Source organism: Heterodontus francisci, chromosome 17 (genome assembly GCF_036365525.1).
Source record: "Heterodontus francisci isolate sHetFra1 chromosome 17, sHetFra1.hap1, whole genome shotgun sequence".
Lineage (NCBI taxonomy): Eukaryota > Metazoa > Chordata > Chondrichthyes > Heterodontiformes > Heterodontidae > Heterodontus > Heterodontus francisci.
The window spans coordinates 798,998-814,497 of NC_090387.1; the positions used below are offsets into that span (position 1 = coordinate 798,998).

Sequence of the window (15,500 nt, forward strand, 5' to 3'; positions counted from 1 at the left end):
CGGAATGTCTTTACACGCTTTCTTATAAAAGGGTGTCACATTTGCCACTTTCCAATTCTCTGGCCCCTCCCCCGTATCAAGGGAAGATTGGAAGATGATGGAAAGCCCTTCCACTTTAGCCACCCCCACTGCCCTTAGCAACCTGGGATACAAGCCGCCCAGATCACTTATCCACTCTCATCATAGCCAGCCTTTTCAAACAGGGAGTCAGGATAAATGGGGCATTTTCAGACTGGCAAACTGCACCTAGTGGAATGTCACAGGGATCAGTGCTGGGGCCTCAACTATTTACCATCTACATTAGTGACTTGGATGAAGGGACCAAGTGTATTGTAGCCAAATTTGCTGATATACAAGGATAGCTAGGAAAGCAAGTTGTGAGGATGACACAAAGAATCTTCAAATGGATATCGATAGATTGAGTAGGAAAAACATTGGCAGATGGAGTATAATGTGGGAAGATGTGAGGCTGTCCACTTTGTTGGCAAGAATAGAAAAGCAGATTATTATTTACATGGAAAGAAACTGCAGAATGCTGTGGTACAGAGGGACCTGGGTGCCCTTGTACTTGAATCACACAAAGTTAGCATGCAAGTAATTAGGAAGGCAAATGGAACATATGAATAATGTTGACCTTTATTGAAGGGGGATAGATTATAAAAGTAGGGACAGACCATCGACTTGTTCGATCGGTGATGAACATTCACCTAGCACCAAGACATCACAAGACCCAAAAGTCCAAGAGGAAGAAGATTAATGTCTCATCCCTAATGCAGCCCAACCGAAGAGAGGAATTCCAAGTGCAGCTTACAACCAATCTGGAAAATCTTCACGCATCAAAATCAATTTCAGAACAGTGGGAACAAATAAAGTCAGCTGTACGAGTCTCCTGTGTCCAGACCATTGGGTTCAAACCAGGACTGGTTCGACGAAAACAATGCTAAAATAGGTCACCTCCTGGAACAAAAATGAGCAGCCTTCACTGCCTGGCAGAACAACCCAAGGCCGCAAGTCAAGAAGGCAGCATTCCAACAGCCCAAGGCTGATACACAAAAACAAATCCGGAAGATAAAGGACAAGTGGTGGGAAGAGAAAACCCGAGAGATCCAACAATATGCCGACCATCATGACATGCAAAGCTTTTTTCAAGCCACCAGGGCCATCTATAGACCAAGATCAAATGGACAAAAACCCCTATGCTCACAGGATGCTGACTCTCTTCTTAAGGATGACAATGCAATCCATCAATGCTGGAAAGAACATTTTCAACAACTCCTCAGTGGCAGCTGATAAAGGCTATCCCTCAGTATCCTGTGATAGAGTCCATGGACAAATCACCATCGATGGGAGAGCTGTAACAAGCAATCAAATGGATGAAAAATAACAAAGCCTGCAGCCCCAATGCTATTCCAGCTGAGGTCTTCAAAACTGGTGGGCTTCTGCTCACTTCAAGACTCCATGCACTCATCCTCTGGATTTGGGAGGAAAAAGAACTCCCCCCACCCGCCGCCCCGAGTTCAGGAATGCAACAATTGTAACTATTTTCAAGAAGGGAGATGAATCATGCTGTGGGAACTATCGAAGTATTTCCCTCTTGTCCATAGCAGGGAAAATCCTGACATGCATTCTCCTGAATCGCCTACTTCCTGGGGCTGAGGAAATCCTCCCAAAGACACAATGCGGCTTTAGACGTTCCAGAGGAACCTCCAACATGGTCTTTGTTGACTGACAAATCCAGGAAAAATGTCAAGAACACAATCAGAAACTCTTCATTTCATTCATCGACCTGAGCAAAGCATTTAAAATCATAGAAAGTTTACGCCACAGAAAGAGGATACTTGGCCCATCGTGTCGGTGTCAGCTGAAAAACGAACAGAGTCTAATCCCACCTTCCAGCATTTGGTCCGTAGCCCTACAGGAGCATGTCTATTCAACTTGTAAATGAGTTGAGGGTTTCTGCCTCTACTACCCTTTCAGGCAGTGAGTTCCAGACCGCCACCACCCTCTGGGTGAAAAAAAGTTTTCCTCATCTCCCCTCTAATCTTTCTACAAATCACTTTAAATCTAATCCCCCCACATCACTGACCTCTCCGCAAAGGTAAATAGGCTCTTCCCATCCACTCTATCCAGGCCCCTCACAATTTTGTACATTTCAATCAAATCTCCCCTTCCCTGTTCCAAGGAGAACAACTCCAGCCTATCCAATCTTTCCTCATAGTTGAATTTTTCCAGTCCTGCCAACATCCGCGTAAATCTCCTCTGTACCCTCTCTAGTGCAATTACATCCTTTCTGTAATGAGGTGACCAGAACTGCACACAGTAATCAAGTTGTGGCCTAACCAATGAGTTATACAGTTCCAGCATAACCTCCATGCTCTTGTATTCTATACCTCGGCTAATAAAGGAAAGGATTCCATATGCCTTCTTAACCACCTTATTGACCTGTCCTGCTACCTTCAGGGATCTGTGGATCTTCACTCCAAGGTCCCTCACTTCCTCCACACTACTCAGTATTTTCCCGTTAATCATGTATTCCTTTGCCTTGTTTGACCTCTCCAAATGCATCACCTCACACTTCTCCGCACTGAATTCCATTTGACACTTTCCTGCCCACCTGACCAGACCATCAATATCTTCCTGCAGCCTGCAGCTATCCTCCTCGCTATCTACCACACGGCCAATCTTTGTCTCTTCTGCAAATTTCTTGATCATGCCCCCTACATTTACGCCCAAATCGTTCATATATACCACACAAAAAGCAGGGGACTCAGTACTGAGCCCTGCGGAACGCCACAGGAAACAGCCCTCCAGTCGCTAACAATGACCCTTTGTTTCCTGCCACTGAGCCAGTTTTGTATCCACCTTGCTACGTTCCCCTGGATCCCATGGGCTTTTTTTTTAACCAGTCTGCCATGTGCGACCTTGTCAAAAGCCTTGCTAAAATCCATGTAGACCACATCAACTGCACTACCCTCATCAATCTTCCTTGTTACTACTTCACAAAATGTAGGGAATATGGGATTAATGTACGATTAGTATAAATGGGTGGTTGTTGGTCAGCACAGACTCGGTGGGCCGCAGGGCCTGTTTCAGTGCTGTATCTCTAAATAAAAAATTTTTTATAAAAATTCCATCAAGTTAGTCAGACAAGATCTTCCCTTAACAAATGCATGCTGAATATCCTTGATTAACCTGTGCAAAAGTGACAGTTTATCCTGTCTCTCAGAATAGATTCCAATAATTTGCCCACTACTGAGGTTAGACTGACTGGCCTGTAATTATTCGGTCTATCCCTCGCTCCCTTTGTAAACAGAGGTACAACGTTAGCAATTCTCCAATCCTCTGGCTCCACAACCGTATCCAGTGAGGACTGGAAAATGATGGTCAGAGGCCTTCTGGTTTTTCCTCTCTGGCTTCTTTTAACAGCCTGGGGTATATTTCATCCAGCCCTGGTGATTTACCAACTTTCAAGGATGCTAATCCCATTAATACTTCTTTTCTCCCTATGTTCACCACATCCAATACTTCACACTCCCTTCGTAAACTACAACATCTGCATCGTCCCTCTCTTTTGTGAGGACAGACGCAAAGTATTCATTAAGACCCATACCAACATCTTCCGCCCCTACACATAGGTTACCTGTTTGGTCTTTTATGGGCCCTAGTCTTTCCTTAGTTATCCTCTTACTCAATGTATTGATAAAACATCTTTGGGTTCACCTTGATTTTCCTTGCCCTTTCATGCTCTCTCTTAGCTTTCCTAATTTCCTTTTTGATTTCACCTCTCCATTTTCTATACTCCTCTCGGTTTTCTGCAGTATTGTCCGGTGTCGGACATAGGCTTTCCTTTTCTGCCTCATCTTACCCCGCATGCTCCTCGAGATCCATGGGGCTCTAGATTTGGCCGACCCACCCTTTTTCCTTCTGGGAACATGTTTACTCTGAATCCCCTGAATCTCCCCCTTTGAATGCCTTCCACTGTTCTGACACTGATTGTACCTTCAAGTAGCTATTTCCAGCCCACTTTCGTTAAATCACCGCTCAGTTTAGTAATAAGAACAAGAAATGCTGGAGCTGACCAGATGTGTGGAGGATGTATATAAGGTAAGCCTGGGATGTTTGTTTCTCAGATCATCTCTGCTCAGGGCCCTGTTCCTGGAGAGAGTGTGTCTGTTAGCCAGGGGGATTAGGCTATGCAGCATCTGTCCAACACAAGGCTCTTACCAGCTATAATAAAAGCTAAAAATACTGGAAATACTCAGCTGGTCTGGCAGCATCTGTGGAGAGAGAAGCAGAGTTAGCGATTCAAGTAAGTGACCGTTCCTCAGTTCTGATGACGGGTCACTGACCTGAAACATTAACTCTGCTTCTCTCTCCACAGATGCTGCCAGACCTGCTGTCTATTTCCAGCATTTCTTGTTTTTATTTCAGATTTCCAGCATCTGCAGTATTTTGCTTTTACCTCAGTTTAGTATCATTGGCCTTGCCCCAATTGAGAACTCCAACTCCTGTTCTATCCTTGTCCTTTTCCATAATTATGTTAAAACTGACTGAATTATGGTCACGACCACCAAAATATTCTCCCACTGCCACTCCTTCCATCTACCCAGCATCATTTCCCCCTCACTTTACATTGGCACTGTGTTTAGAATCTCTTGCTGCATTGCTCTTAATTAATTTTGCTAATGTCAAATTAATTCTGCATTTTTTCTGGAGCCCCAATTCACAGTTTTCTTTAGTGACCTCACTATTCCCGGCCAGAATGGGAATGATTGGATAATTGCCCCGTCAATCACACAGGAGACTGTATTACTGTAAGCGATGGGGATTGATTTTATGCACATCACTGGTATTCTGTAACTATCCTCCACTAACTGTATTTTGCTGGAGGAATTACTCTGCTTTCATCGGGAGACTGCAGTAATTTCAGTCACGAGCTTTCTTTGCTGCAGCTCATAGAGGCTTTTCAATCCGACTCTGTAAATAGAATTTGTTCGCTGTGTTGTTGTTGAGTAAATGCTGAAACTCATTGGCTGACATGGTGGTCAATAAAAGTGTTTGTTCCCCACAGCGTGCTGTACCTGACTGAACGTGATTCCTTACCACGGCTCCCGATCTGCCCAACTGCCACATCTCTGCTGCATTGGGAACTGAAACAGGAGCAGATCTTTCTTCCAGTAGCAACACACCAGGCTGATCATGTTACCTTGCAGTGTATTTTACACCAAGTCTCTGCACCCAAGGCACACTGCACAGTACATTAAACAGAGGCTCATTACTACAGCTTTCCAATTCCCATTTGCAAACGATGACTGCTAATAAGCCCCGCAGCACAAAGTCCAGCTTAAAACTCCACTTCTTAGTCTATGTGGGAGAGTAATTAGGCACAGAGAGAGCCCACAGCAACTCCGGCAAGCACTTACATGTGGGAAGAGTACTTTGCGGAGTGCAGCTTCGTACGACTTGGTTTCCACTCGGTCCATCAGGGGGCGAATGACAAGCTGGGCATCCAAACCTTATCCAGGAGAAAAAAAGCAGTTCAGGAAAGTTTCAACTCATAGCTCACCTAACATAGAAACAGATTTGATCCACTCACCGCCCGAGACAAGAGCAGACTTGGTGTGAATGACAGCCCTCACATCGTGGGAGTGATGTTTAAAGGTCTTTGTACGAACCCACTGGGTGTCAGCAACTCCTGTCTTTACTGCAAGCAGCTGGAATTGGATGACGGTTCCCTCGGATGTCCCAGCAGTAATGCTGTCCTCAGCCTGCAGAGTGCAAAAGCCCCATCAGCAGAGTGTGCAACACAGCCTGAGAGTGAGTGGAGTGTGATGATGAGTGGGGTGTTATAACTGAGTGATGAGTGGGGCTGACTGGACCAGTGGCAAATCACAGAGAGCCAGTGTCACTCACCTCATTCACTGCCAGCGTCAACACATCACATTTGGTCACTGGGTGTGTTTTCAGCAGAGTTCCTGTTTGCCAATCCCAGAACTGCACTTTCCCTGCTGAATCTGCACTCACGATGGTGTAATCACTCAGGAACCCCAGACTCCACACCACACATTCCCGATTGTGCAAAGCTGTATCACCACGATCCACAAGAATACGACGTGTGCAGTGACCTGGAGAAAAAGAGAGTGATAAACATAGGTGAACACGACAATCAGAGGAGCTGGGATTCAGCTAAATGGCACAGACAGAAAAACGGACACAGGCTCAGAACAAAGATCAGCAGAAACACAGGGCAGGTCAAACAATAAAATGTTCACAAACTTATTTAGTTTTGCTCTCAGTGGCTCTGAACTGGTTCGAGTGTGCCTCACATTCTTTTTAATTATTCTTTCACAGAATGTGGGCGTTGCTGGCTAGGCCAGCATTTGTTGCCCATCCCTAATTGCCCTTGAGAAGGTGGCGTGAGCCACTTTCTTGAACCGCTGCAGTCCATGTGGTGTAGGTACACCACCCGCTGTTAAGAAGGGAGTTCCAGGATTTTGACCCAGCAACAGTGAAGGAATAACGATATATTTCCAAGTCAGGATGGTGAGAGACTTGGAAGGGAACTTGCAGGTGGTGGTGTTCCCATGCGTCTGCTGCCCTTGTTCTTCTAGGTGGTAGAGCTCATGGGCTTGGAAGGTGCTGTAGTGCATCTTGTAGATTGTACACACTGCTGCCACTGTGCGTCAGTAGTGGAGGGAGTGAATGTTGAAGGTAGTGAATGGGGGCTGCTTTATCCTGATGATGTCGAACTTCTTGAGTGTTGCAGGAGCTGCACTCATCCAGGCAAGTGGAGAGTATTCCATCACACTCCTGACTTGTGCCTTGTAGATAGTGGACAGGCTTTGGGGAGTCAGGAGGTGAGTTACTTGCCACAGAATTCCCAGCCTCTGACCTGCTCTTGTAGCCACAGCATTTATGTGGCTGGTCCAGTTCAGTTTCTGGTCCATGGCAACCCCATGGATGTTGATAGTGGGGGATTCAGCTATCATAATGCCACTGAATGTCATAGGGAGACGGTCGGATTCTCTCTTGTTGGAGATGGACACGGACTGCTTCAGTATCTGAGGAATCGCGAATGACGCTTAACATTATGCAATCAGCAAACATCCCCACTTCTGACCTCATGATTGAAGGAAGGTCATATCATCTTCACAGGGCCTCGACATGAAAGAGAAACCAGTCCATCTGTTCTTGTGGATTCATCGACGCAGAGTCTGCAGTGCATACTATCTATAAGATGCGCTGCAGAAACTTGCCAAGGTTTCTTCGACTGCAACTCCCAAACCTACGTCCACTACCACCTAGAAATAATAAGGGCAACAAGCACATGGGACACCGCCACCTCCAAGTCACACACCGTCCTGATTTGGAAATATAGCGTTGTTCCTTCATCGTCACTAAGTCAAGTCAAGAACCCCTCTCTAACTGCACTATCAACTTCACCACACAGACTGCAGAGGTTCAAGGCAGTGGCTCAACATCTCCTCAAGTGCAATTAGGAACAGACAATAAATGTGGCCTCACCAGCAACACCCACATTGCATCAGCAAATGAAAAAAAAATCTAATCCAGGCCTCTGAACTGAAAGGGCAACATCCATACTTGTTTCATGCTGCTCATTTCATCAGCTCAAGCCAGGAGGCTTTACCCTGGTAACAATTGCAAACAGACCAACTTACCAGACTTCACATCAAAAACTCGGATAACATCCAGCGACCCTGTCGCAATCATTGCGCCCGACTTGTGCCAGGCCAGAGACAGTACACGACCTGCCAAAGAGAGAGAGAGAAATCCATCACCATACTGCTGCTAATTCATGGAATCGTATAGTAGAGGGAGGCTATTCAGCCCATCAAGCAGCACATTTCAAACCGTAAGAACACGACGTGTAAAAGAGTTCTCATTCTTTAATCAACTAACTGAAATCTGTGTCCTCTGGTTAGCGACCTTCCATCCACTGGAAACAGTTTCTCCTTATTTACTATATCAAAACCCTCAATTTTGATGACTTCCTTGCATTTGTACTTTCTGTCTCCATTAACAAAACCAAGGATCTTATATGGCCTTTTAACAGCCTTCTCAATTTGACCCGTCACCTTCAACTTTTCATAGATATGCACCCCCAGGTCTCTCTGTTCCTGCACCCAGCAATTTATTTTACATTGTCTCACCTCATTCTTCCTACCAAAATACATCACCTCACATCTCTGCATTAAAATTCATCTGCCATGTGTCTGCTCATTTCACCAGTCTGTCTTTGGTCGTTTATTTATTCGTTCACAGGATGTGAGCATCGCTGAAAAGGCCAGCATTTATTGCCCATCCTTAATTGCCCCTTTAGGTGGTGGTTGTGAGCCACCTTCTTGAATGCAACTGAATGGCTTGCTAGGCCATTTCAGAGGGCAGTTAAGAATCAACCACATTGTGGATCTGGAGTCACATGTAGGCCAGACTGAGTAAGGGCAGATTTCCTTTGCTAAAGGTATTAGTGAACCAGATGGGATTTGACAATAATCCAGTAGTTTCAAAACCACCATAACTGATACTAGCTTTTTATTCCAGATTTATTTATTTCATTGAATTTAAATTTTCTAGCTGCCGCGATGAGATTTGAACTCATTATCCAGTCCAGTAAGATAACCACTACACTACCAGTTCGCTGAAATCCATTCACACTTTGCAGGCACATGCCAAATTGCCACCTCTATTCCACTCCCCCATAATGCTCTTCACCATGAAACTCAGACACCACCCCACACTCCCCACCCACCCCTCAAACACACATTCCAAAGGCACGTTTAGACAGCCCCTCCTGTGCTGGATCACATGGACACACAGTGGCCACCTGCCCACGCTCTCCCGCCAGAGTGTGATGCTGGGCTCAGGATTACTGATGTAACAAAAAAACGAGATTCTTTGTTCTATTAAAAAGCACACACCTTTTTGGCGATCCAGATTTCTCTCAAACTGAAGTTTTTCTGGAACAATTTCAAACAATTTGACTGAGCCATCTTCACATCCGACCTGCAGGTAACAGAGACACTTAAAACCATCAGCACCCAGTGCACACAGAATGGGACCAGAAACACAGCTAGGTGTAGAAATTGTATTAAATTAAAACCTTCACATTATGCACTCACAGTGCATGAAAGTTCTGAAAAGAAAGAAAACTTTTTACAGACAGTCAAAATAACTTCAAAACTGATGTTTGAAGAAATGTTCTAGGAGAGAAATATGCTTTCCTCAACAACAAACACTCCCAGGACAGGTACAGCACAGGGTTAGATACAGAGTAAAGCTCCCTCCACACTGTCCCCATCAAACGCTCCCAAGACAGGTACAGCACGGGGTTAGATACAGAACAAAGACCCCTTCAAATAGAGGAAAGGAAGATTTGGATCCTCAGAAGTCCCAACATGTTCACAGCCAACTTTTGATATTTTACTGCACAGTCTTCAACTTGTGGATGGATCACCCTGTACTCACCGCCAGGTGCGTCTCCTCAAAGTTACAGCTCATACACCAAAGGGGGCCTCCAAAAGCATCTAGTCTGTACTTGGGACAGAGTCTCTGCAGGTCAAACTCGATGATTTCTCCATTCAATCCCACACTCAGAAGTCGATCAGCACCAACCCAGCTGATTGCTTCAATAGATCTTTTGTCATTCCCGGGAATCACCTGTAAACAGGAAAGTTCCAGTTAATCAATAGTGTGCCGTGTGAACCCCACTCCAGGATGTAAACAGAAAGTGCATGGGTGCATTTATCTAGCAACTTTCTCACCCCAAAGGACTTTCCAACTAATGAATTACTTAAGTTAAGCTACTGTTTTAATGTAGGGAAACGCTTCAGCCAATTTCTCCACAGCAAGATCCACCAAACAGCAATTTGATGAATTACCAAATCATCTGTTTTTTTAAAAAAGATGATTGAAGGATAAATATTGACCAGATGAACTCCATTACTCTTCTTTGAAGAGTGCCGTGGGGTTTTTAAATCTAAGAGGGCAAAATGCGGCCTCAACTGTAACATGGTACCTCTGACAGTGCGGCGCTCCCTCGGTACTGACCCTCCAACAGTGCGGCGCTCCCTCAGTACTGACCCTCCGACAGTGCGGCGCTCCCTCAGTGCTGACCCTCCGACACTCCCTCAGTGCTGACCCTCCGACACTCCCTCAGTGCTGACCCTCCGACACTCCCTCAGTGCTGACCCTCCGTCCGTGCGGCTCTCCCAAAGTACTGACCCTCCGTCCGTGCGGCGCTCCCTCAGTACTGACCCTCCGACAGTGCGGCGCTCCCTCAGTACTGACCCTCCGACAGTGCGGCGCTCCCTCAGTACTGACCCTCCGACAGTGCGGCGCTCCCTCAGTACTGACCCTCCGACAGTGCGGCGCTCCCTCAGTACTGACCCTCCGACAGTGCGGCGCTCCCTCAGTACTGACCCTCCGACAGTGCGGCGCTCCCTCAGTACTGACCCTCCGACAGTGCGGCGCTCCCTCAGTACTGACCCTCCGACAGTGCGGCGCTCCCTCAGTACTGACCCTCCGACAGTGCGGCGCTCCCTCAGTACTGACCCTCCGACAGTGCGGCGCTCCCTCAGTACTGACCCTCCGACAGTGCAGCACTTCCTCAGTACTGACCCTCCGACAGTGCGGCACTCCCTCAGTACTGACCCTCCGACAGTGCAGCGCTCCCTCAGTACTGACCCTCCGACAGTGCGGCACTCCCTCAGTACTGACCCTCCGACAGTGCAGCGCTCCCTCAGTACTGACCCTCCGACAGTGCGGCATTCCCTCAGTACTGACCAACAGTGCGGCACTCCCTCAGTACTGACCCTCCGACAGTGCGGCGCTCCCTCAGTACTGACCCTCCGACAGTGCAGCACTTCCTCAGTACTGACCCTCCGACAGTGCGGCACTCCCTCAGTACTGACCCTCCGACAGTGCAGCGCTCCCTCAGTACTGACCCTCCGACAGTGCGGCACTCCCTCAGTACTGACCCTCCGACAGTGCGGCATTCCCTCAGTACTGACCGACAGTGCGGCACTCCCTCAGTACTGACCCTCCGACAGTGCAGCACTTCCTCAGTACTGACCCTCCGACAGTGCAGCACTCCCTCAGTACTGACCCTCCGACAGTGCGGCACTCCCTCAGTACTGACCGACAGTGCGGCACTCCCTCAGTACTGACCCTCCGACAGTGCGGCACTCCCTCAGTACTGACCCTCCGACAGTGCGGCACTTCCTCAGTACTGACCCTCCGACAGTGCGGCACTCCCTCAGTACTGACCCTCCGACAGTGCAGCACTCCCTCAGTACTGACCCTCCGACAGTGCGGCACTCCCTCAGTACTGACCCTCCGACAGTGCGGCACTCCCTCAGTACTGACCCTCCGACAGTGCGGCACTCCCTCAGTACTGACCCTCCGACAGTGCGGCACTCCCTCAGTACTGACCCTCCGACAGTGCAGCACTCCCTCAGTACTGACCCTCCGACAGTGCGGCGCTCCCTCAGTACTGACCCTCCGACAGTGCGGCGCTCCTTCAGTACTGACCCTCCGACAGTGCGGCGCTCCCTCAGTACTGACCCTCCGACAGTGCGGCGCTCCCTCAGTACTGACCCTCCGACAGTGCGGCACTCCCTCAGTACTGACCGACAGTGCAGCACTCGCTCAGTACTGACCCTCCGACAGTGCGGCACTCCCTCAGTACTGACCCTCCGACAGTGCGGCACTCCCTCAGTGCTGACCCTCCGACAGTGCGGCGCTCCCTCAGTACTGACCCTCCGACAGTGCGGCACTCCCTCAGTACTGACCCTCCGACAGTGCGGCACTCCCTCAGTACTGACCCTCCGACAGTGCGGCACTCCCTCAGTACTGACCCTCCGACAGTGCGGCACTCCCTCAGTGCTGACCCTCCGACAGTGCGGCGCTCCCTCAGTACTGACCCTCCGACAGTGCGGCACTCCCTCAGTACTGACCCTCCGACAGTGCGGCACTCCCTCAGTACTGACTCTCCGACAGTGCGGCACTCCCTCAGTACTGACCCTCCGACAGTGCGGCACTCCCTCAGTACTGACCGACAGTGCAGCACTCGCTCAGTACTGACCCTCCGACAGTGCGGCACTCCCTCAGTACTGACCCTCCGACAGTGCGGCACTTCCTCAGTACTGACCCTCCGACAGTGCGGCACTTCCTCAGTACTGACCCTCCGACAGTGCGGCACTCCCTCAGTACTGACCCTCCGACAGTGCGGCACTCCCTCAGTACTGACCCTCCGACAGTGCGGCACTCCCTCAGTACTGACCCTCCGACAGTGCGGCACTCCCTCAGTACTGACCCTCCGACAGTGCGGCACTCCCTCAGTACTGACCCTCCGACAGTGCGGCGCTCCCTCAGTACTGACCCTCCGACAGTGCGGCACTCCCTCAGTACTGACCGACAGTGCAGCACTCGCTCAGTACTGACCCTCCGACAGTGCGGCACTCCCTCAGTGCTGACCCTCCGACAGTGCGGCGCTCCCTCAGTACTGACCCTCCGACAGTGCGGCGCTCCCTCAGTACTGACCCTCCGACAGTGCGGCACTCCCTCAGTACTGACCCTCCGACAGTGCGGCACTCCCTCAGTGCTGACCCTCCGACAGTGCGGCACTCCCTCAGTGCTGACCCTCCGACAGTGCGGCGCTCCCTCAGTACTGACCCTCCGACAGTGCGGCACTCCCTCAGTGCTGACCCTCCGACAGTGCGGCGCTCCCTCAGTACTGACCCTCCGACAGTGCGGCGCTCCCTCAGTACTGACCCTCCGACAGTGCGGCACTCCCTCAGTGCTGACCCTCCGACAGTGCGGCGCTCCCTCAGTACTGACCCTCCGACAGTGCGGCACTCCCTCAGTACTGACCCTCCGACAGTGCGGCGCTCCCTCAGTACTGACCCTCCGACAGTGCGGCACTCCCTCAGTACTGACCCTCCGACAGTGCGGCACTCCCTCAGTACTGACCCTCCGACAGTGCGGCACTCCCTCAGTACTGACCCTCCGACAGTGCGGCACTCCCTCAGTACTGACCCTCCGACAGTGCGGCACTCCCTCAGTACTGACCCTCCGACAGTGCGGCACTCCCTCAGTGCTGACCCTCCGACAGTGCGGCACTCCCTCAGTACTGACCCTCCGACAGTGCGGCACTCCCTCAGTACTGACCCTCCGACAGTGCGGCACTCCCTCAGTACTGACCCTCCGACAGTGCGGCACTCCCTCAGTACTGACCCTCCGACAGTGCGGCACTCCCTCAGTACTGACCCTCCGACAGTGCGGCACTCCCTCAGTACTGACCCTCCGACAGTGCGGCACTCCCTCAGTACTGACCCTCCGACAGTGCGGCACTCCCTCAGTGCTGACCCTCCGACAGTGCGGCACTCCCTCAGTACTGACCCTCCGACAGTGCGGCACTCCCTCAGTGCTGACCCTCCGACAGTGCGGCACTCCCTCAGTACTGACCCTCCGACAGTGCGGCACTCCCTCAGTACTGACCCTCCGACAGTGCGGCACTCCCTCAGTACTGACCCTCCGACAGTGCGGCACTCCCTCAGTACTGACCCTCCGACAGTGCGGCACTCCCTCAGTACTGACCCTCCGACAGTGCGGCACTCCCTCAGTACTGACCCTCCGACAGTGCGGCACTCCCTCAGTACTGACCCTCCGACAGTGCGGCACTCCCTCAGTACTGACCCTCCGACAGTGCGGCACTCCCTCAGTACTGACCCTCCGACAGTGCGGCACTCCCTCAGTACTGACCCTCCGACAGTGCGGCACTCCCTCAGTACTGACCCTCCGACAGTGCGGCACTCCCTCAGTACTGACCCTCCGACAGTGCGGCACTCCCTCAGTACTGACCCTCCGACAGTGCGGCACTCCCTCAGTACTGACCCTCCGACAGTGCGGCACTCCCTCAGTACTGACCCTCCGACAGTGCGGCACTCCCTCAGTACTGACCCTCCGACAGTGCGGCACTCCCTCAGTACTGACCCTCCGACAGTGTGGCACTCCCTCAGTACTGACTCCAGCGCGGGGATTGTGAGAATTCGCGGGTTTTACCTTTTCTTGGAGGAAGTTGTCGGCGAAGTTGAAGATTTCCAGGGATCCGTCTCCCCGCGCCAACGCCAGGCGCTCCCGGCGGCCGCTGTAGGCCACAGCGCGGATCCCGCTCGGCACAAAGTCAAAGAAACGAACCCGGTGAACCAGGAACTCGCCCATGGTGGTGGACCGGGCCGGGAGGTGGGAAACGGGCGGCGGGCCGATCTCTCCGCGCGGTTCGCACGCTCTCACCTTTCACCCGGAAATAAACACCGCGGAGAAACGGAAGTGACATGTGTGGAAACATCGCCGGCTGAAAAAGTGAGACAGGACAATGGTTCAAATTCACCTCAGCAGGTCAGGGGGGGAAAGGGGATGGGGGTAGGGGATGGGTGGATGGGGGGATGGGGGAATGGGGGTAGGGGATGGGGGGGGGGTTTAAGGGGAATGGGGGTGGGGAATGGGGGTAGGGGAGATGGGGGGGGGTTTAAGGGAATGGGGGGTAGGGGAGATGGGGGGGGGTTTAAGGGGAATGGGGGTAGGGGAGATGGGGGGGGGTTTAAGGGGAGATGGGGGGGGGTTTAAGGGGAATGGGGGTATGGGAGATGGGGGGGGGTTTAAGGGGAATGGGGGTAGGGAGATGGGGGGGGGGTTTTAAGGGGAATGGGGGTAGGGAGATGGGGGGGTTTAAGGGAATGGGGGTAGGGGAGATGGGGGGGTTAAGGGGAATGGGGGTAGGGGAGATGGGGGGGTTTAAGGGGAATGGGGGTAGGGGAGATGGGGGGGTTTAAGGGGAAGGGGGGTAGGGGAATGGGGGGTAGGGGATGGGGGGGGGGGGGTTTAAGGGGTATGGGGTAGGGGAGATGGGGGGGGTTAAGGGGAATGGGGGTAGGGGAGATGGGGGGGGGTTTAAGGGAATGGGGGTAGGGGATGGGGGGGGGGGTTTAAGGGAAGGGGGGTAGGGGATGGGGGGGGGGTTTAAGGGGAATGGGGGTAGGGGATGGGGGGGGGTAAGGGGAATGGGGTAGGGGATTGGGGGGGTTAGGGATGGGGGTAGGGATGGGGAGGGGTAGTGGATTGGGGGCTGGGGGGGGGTTGGGGAATGGGGGTTGGGGTGGGGGGGGTGGGTAAGGGGAATGGGGGTAGGGAGATGGGGGGGTTTAAGGGGAATGGGGTAGGGATGGGGGGGTTAGGGAATGGGGGGAGGGAGATGGGGGGGTTAAGGGAATGGGGGTAGGGGTGAGGGGGGGGTTTAAGGGGAATGGGGGTAGGGGAGATGGGGGGGTGGGTAAGGGGATTGGGAGGGGAGTGGGGGGTGATGGGAATGGGGGGTAGTGATGGGGGGGGTTTAAGGGGATTGGGGTAGGGTGGGTGAGGGGGGGGGGGTTTAAGGGGATGGGGGGTAGGGGATGGGTGGTTAAGGGGAATGGGGTTGGGGA

At 51.7% G+C, this 15,500-nt stretch overlaps 1 protein-coding gene across 3 annotated transcripts in view; it reads right to left on the reverse strand.

Moving 5' to 3' along the window:
• Positions 1-14,319, reverse strand: part of utp4 (UTP4 small subunit processome component) — a 99,665-nt gene extending 85,346 nt beyond the window's left edge. For all 3 annotated transcript variants that reach the window (XM_068048949.1, XM_068048948.1, XM_068048947.1), the window contains exons 1-7: positions 14,083-14,319; positions 9,487-9,678; positions 8,940-9,024; positions 7,680-7,769; positions 5,914-6,125; positions 5,597-5,768; positions 5,424-5,515 (exon numbers count right to left, since the gene is read on the reverse strand). In XM_068048949.1, the coding sequence (XP_067905050.1) occupies positions 5,424-5,515; positions 5,597-5,768; positions 5,914-6,125; positions 7,680-7,769; positions 8,940-9,024; positions 9,487-9,678; positions 14,083-14,241 (1,002 nt within the window). In that variant the 5' untranslated portion in view covers positions 14,242-14,319. The remainder of the gene's footprint in view (positions 1-5,423; positions 5,516-5,596; positions 5,769-5,913; positions 6,126-7,679; positions 7,770-8,939; positions 9,025-9,486; positions 9,679-14,082) is intronic.
• Between the last annotated feature and the right edge of the window lie 1,181 nt (positions 14,320-15,500).